A 3926-nucleotide genomic window follows, 5' to 3' on the forward strand; every position below is an offset into this window, starting at 1 on the left:
GTTCGTACTTGTACATTTTGGAAAATGTAAATACTCTTATTTTTAATTTTATTCGGATAATGAGCTCAATGAATACAAAACTATCCTATAAACATGTAATCCTAAAACAGACACAACACTTTCCAGGATGTAGATATCGGTTATACTCATTTGCATGTCTTTGCATTTTTTATGAGCCATTGTGAAATGATGAAAACCATGAGGAATAGAAATGATAATTTGTCATAAGTAATATTGTGATATAGATACGATTTGTTAATTGCACATACAAAACGCATACAAAAATGATGACAATGTGCAAAAGGATCATATGACATATGCTTCTCCTTGTTATCATGATATGTTTTACAACGATCCCGGATCCCTCACATGACCTCTGCTTCAGGCCCCACCAGTCGACATCTTCAATTATCTCCGTAGCCTGGCAACCTGCGTTTATTCTTGGCGGATTAGTGGGTGATAGCGAGATCAGTATTTCGCCTTCCCCATTCCTACTTCACCGATTGTTTATTTTTCGTTAGTGTATTTACTCTTTATGGTCTAGAAACTGTTGAAAAAAAACACGTTGCTTCCTTCTTGTTTTTGTATTGGAAGTTGTCCATGAAGTGACTGGAGACCACAATAAGTTTGGTTACCAAACGCGCTAGAAATGAATTGCTATACATCATCATCATCAAATTCAGGTGGCGCTGTAAAACGCTGCTGCGGTCTTCACGAGAGCACGCCATGCAACTCTTTCACCTGCCATTTGTGTAGCACCTTTTATTCCTTGTCCAGATACTTTCTTGATATCATCAGTCCAAGACATTGGTGGACGTCCTCTACCCCGTTTTCCTTCGACTGCTCCTTGCAGTATTTGCTTCTCAACACCTTCAGATATCCTAACAATGTGCCCCAAATAGTTTAGTTTTCTTTCCATGATTCCCCTTCTGATGTTCAAGTCTGGTCCAATCTTTTCCAGGACCCACACATTTGTCTTTTTATCTTTCCATGACACCTGCAACAGCCTCCTGTAGCACCACATTTCAAAGGCATCAACTCTCTTTCTGTCATTCTATGTCATGGCCCATGCAGGACTCACTTCCATAAGTCGCAATAGAGAAAGAAGTTGCTTGAAGCAGACGAACCTTCAGACTGAGAGATAGGCCTCGGCTCTTCCAGATGTGAGACATATATATTATGTACTGTTGATCTCGCCATTGCCTTCCTTCTCCTTATCTCTGCGGTGCTTTCTCCTTTGTTAGTGATGATTGAACCCAAGTACTCAAACTGATTTACTACTTCAATCTTATTTCCAGCTACGGTGAAGTCAGTGTTATTATCATCTCTATCGACAACCATTATTTTTGTCTTTTTGGTGTTTAGAAGAAGGTCTTTCCCTTCACTTGCCTGTTTGATACGATTCAATAAATCAATCAGCTCCTCTCTGCTGCTGCAAACGAGAGTGGTGTCATCAGCATACCTTAGGTTCGTCATCTTTTTACCTCAAAACTGAACTCCCCCCTTGAATCCTTCACGAGCATTTCTCATAATGTCCTCAGAGTAAATATTAAAAAGGTTAGGAGACAGTATACAGCCTTGACGTACTCCCCTGCCAATTCCAAACCACTCAGTATCGCCGTTACTGGTTTTCACTGTTGCTTCTTGGTCATGATAGAGGTTTTTGATCAATTCGATGATGTGACTTGGGAACCCCATCTTTGCCATTGTATTCCACAATTGAGAGTGGCTCACACAGTCAAATGCTTTGCTATAATCTATAAAGCACAAATAGAGGGGATGTTTGTGTTCTCTAGCTGCATTTCTCTAATATGTTTCGAATGTTGACAATCTGTTCTCTTGTCCCTCTACCTTCACGGAACCCTGCTTGCTCATCTGAGATCTCGACTTGCAGTTTGATTTTTATTCTTCTGCTAATCACCTTCAGAAGTATTTTGCTTGCATGACAAATCAAGCTGATCGTTCGGTGATTTGCACATTCTTTCAGATCTCTCTTCTTTGGCAATGATATAAAAACAGCTCGACACCAGTCCTTGGGCCACTCCCTACTATTCCAGATGTTGCAACAGAGAAGCCACATCAGGTCAGTACCTTCTTCACCTGTAGCCTTCCACATCTCGGAAGTCAAGTTGTCAAAGCCAGGGGACTTGCCATCCTTCAGTTGTTTCATTGCAAGCTCCACTTCTGATCTTAATGGAGGGAGCTCCATTTCATCACTTTCCTCCCACTGAGTGTCAACTTGTTCCTGTGCAGCAAACAGCTTGGTACTATACTGCACCTATCTTTCCTTGATGTCTTCATTCTCCGTCAGTGTTTTGCCATTTTCATCTTTAATTACATCCAGTCTTGGGATTCTTTTCTTTGTGATTTCTTTCACAATTGCAAATGCTGCCTTAGAGTTGTTCTTGTGACGCTCTAGGACTTCACACTTCCCCTCAATGTGTTTCCTTCTTCCCCTCAATGTGTTTCCTTTTGTCCTCCTTCACACTACTTGTAACCGCCTTATTGAGTCTCGTCCATTCTCCTCTATTGCGTTTTGCTTTTGCCCTCTTCCTGCCATCAGCAATGTCGAAAGTCTGATTTGAGATCCATGGTTGTTTCCGCTTCCTTTTCTTTGGGATGTGATTCTTTGCTGCATTGTCAACTGTTTCTTTCATGTCTTCCCACATCTCATTTGGTGTTTGCTCTGCTTCATCGTTTCTCAACAGCAGCTCAAACTTGTTCTTCACTCCCAATGTGAATTGAGAAGGGATACTTTCCACATCATACCTTGTGGGAGCTGAATCACATTTCTTAGCTTTCAGTCTTAGTCTCAGTTTAGCCACAAGCAGCTGATGATCACTGCCACAGTCAGCACCTGGTCTTGTCTTGACGTTCTGTAGTGAAGTTCGCCACCTCTTCTTGACTATGGTGTAGTCTATCTGATTTCTGGCTCTGTCTCCCGGACTCATCCACGTCCACAGTCTTCTGGGATGATGCTCAAACCACGTGTTACCAATGATGAGGCTGTTTGCTACACAAAATTCTTCCAGTCGATCTCCTCTTTCATTTCTGATGCTAAGACCATATTTGATAATGAACTCAGATTTTTCCATCGTTTTACCAATCTTGGCATTCCAGTCACAAAATATCATGAGGAAATCTTTCTTAGGAATGCTGCCTACGACATCTTGTACCATCTCATAGAAATCAGTGATTTCTTTCTCCGGTGCATCTGCTGTTGGTGCATATACCTGAATTATGGAGATATTCATAGGATGCCCTTGTAATCTCACAGTCATAATCCTCTCTTTGATCATGTGGTATCCCAAGACACATTTAGCTGTAGCCTTCTCTATGATGAATCCCACACCCCTTCGCTTCCTTCCACTTTCTTTCCCTGAAAAGATGATTGTATTTCCTTCGTCTGAAGTAAATCTGCCTTGTCCAAGCCACCATGATTCAGATATTCCCAAAACTTTAATATCATTTATAGCCATCTCCTTCTCCACCATTTCCACCTTCCCATCTGACATACCACGCACGTTCCACGTGGCTACATTGATTTGTTTCCTTAGAGGGGTGCTGTTCCTTTCCATCATGGGACCTTCAAGAAAATAACTTCCTACAAGAGGCTTTGATCCTGATCCGTCATCATGCTACATAATAATGGTATTTGGTGAAAATTGTTTGAAACAGGGAGATATCATCAGGGGAAGTGACACTCCACCGCAGGCGCGTACGCAGGGGGGGGGGGGTTGGGGGGTTAAACCCCCCCTTTGGTTATTTTATGTGTGTAAACCCCCCCCCCCCCCCCCCCCCCAAAAAAAAAAAAAAAAAAAAAAAAAAAAAAAAAAAACCCTTTGGATTTTTTTTTTTATTAAAAAAAAAAAAAAACTCCCATGGCTGACCTAAAACATTTCGAGACAATTTTTTTTTTAAAATGC

The 3926-nt window shown here is 41.4% G+C and overlaps 1 protein-coding gene across 1 annotated transcript; it reads right to left on the bottom strand.

Annotated features, from left to right (window-relative positions):
- Nucleotides 1-2435: 2435 nt before the first annotated feature.
- On the bottom strand, nt 2436-3578 carry LOC115921245 (craniofacial development protein 2-like). Its single transcript, XM_030978529.1, has one exon. The coding sequence runs from the start codon at nt 3576-3578 to the stop codon at nt 2436-2438; it is 1143 nt and encodes a 380-aa protein (XP_030834389.1).
- Between the last annotated feature and the right edge of the window lie 348 nt (nt 3579-3926).

The sequence above is a fragment of the Strongylocentrotus purpuratus genome, unplaced genomic scaffold (assembly GCF_000002235.5).
Source record: "Strongylocentrotus purpuratus isolate Spur 01 unplaced genomic scaffold, Spur_5.0 spur5_scaffold_1, whole genome shotgun sequence".
Classification (NCBI taxonomy): Eukaryota; Metazoa; Echinodermata; class Echinoidea; order Camarodonta; family Strongylocentrotidae; genus Strongylocentrotus; species Strongylocentrotus purpuratus.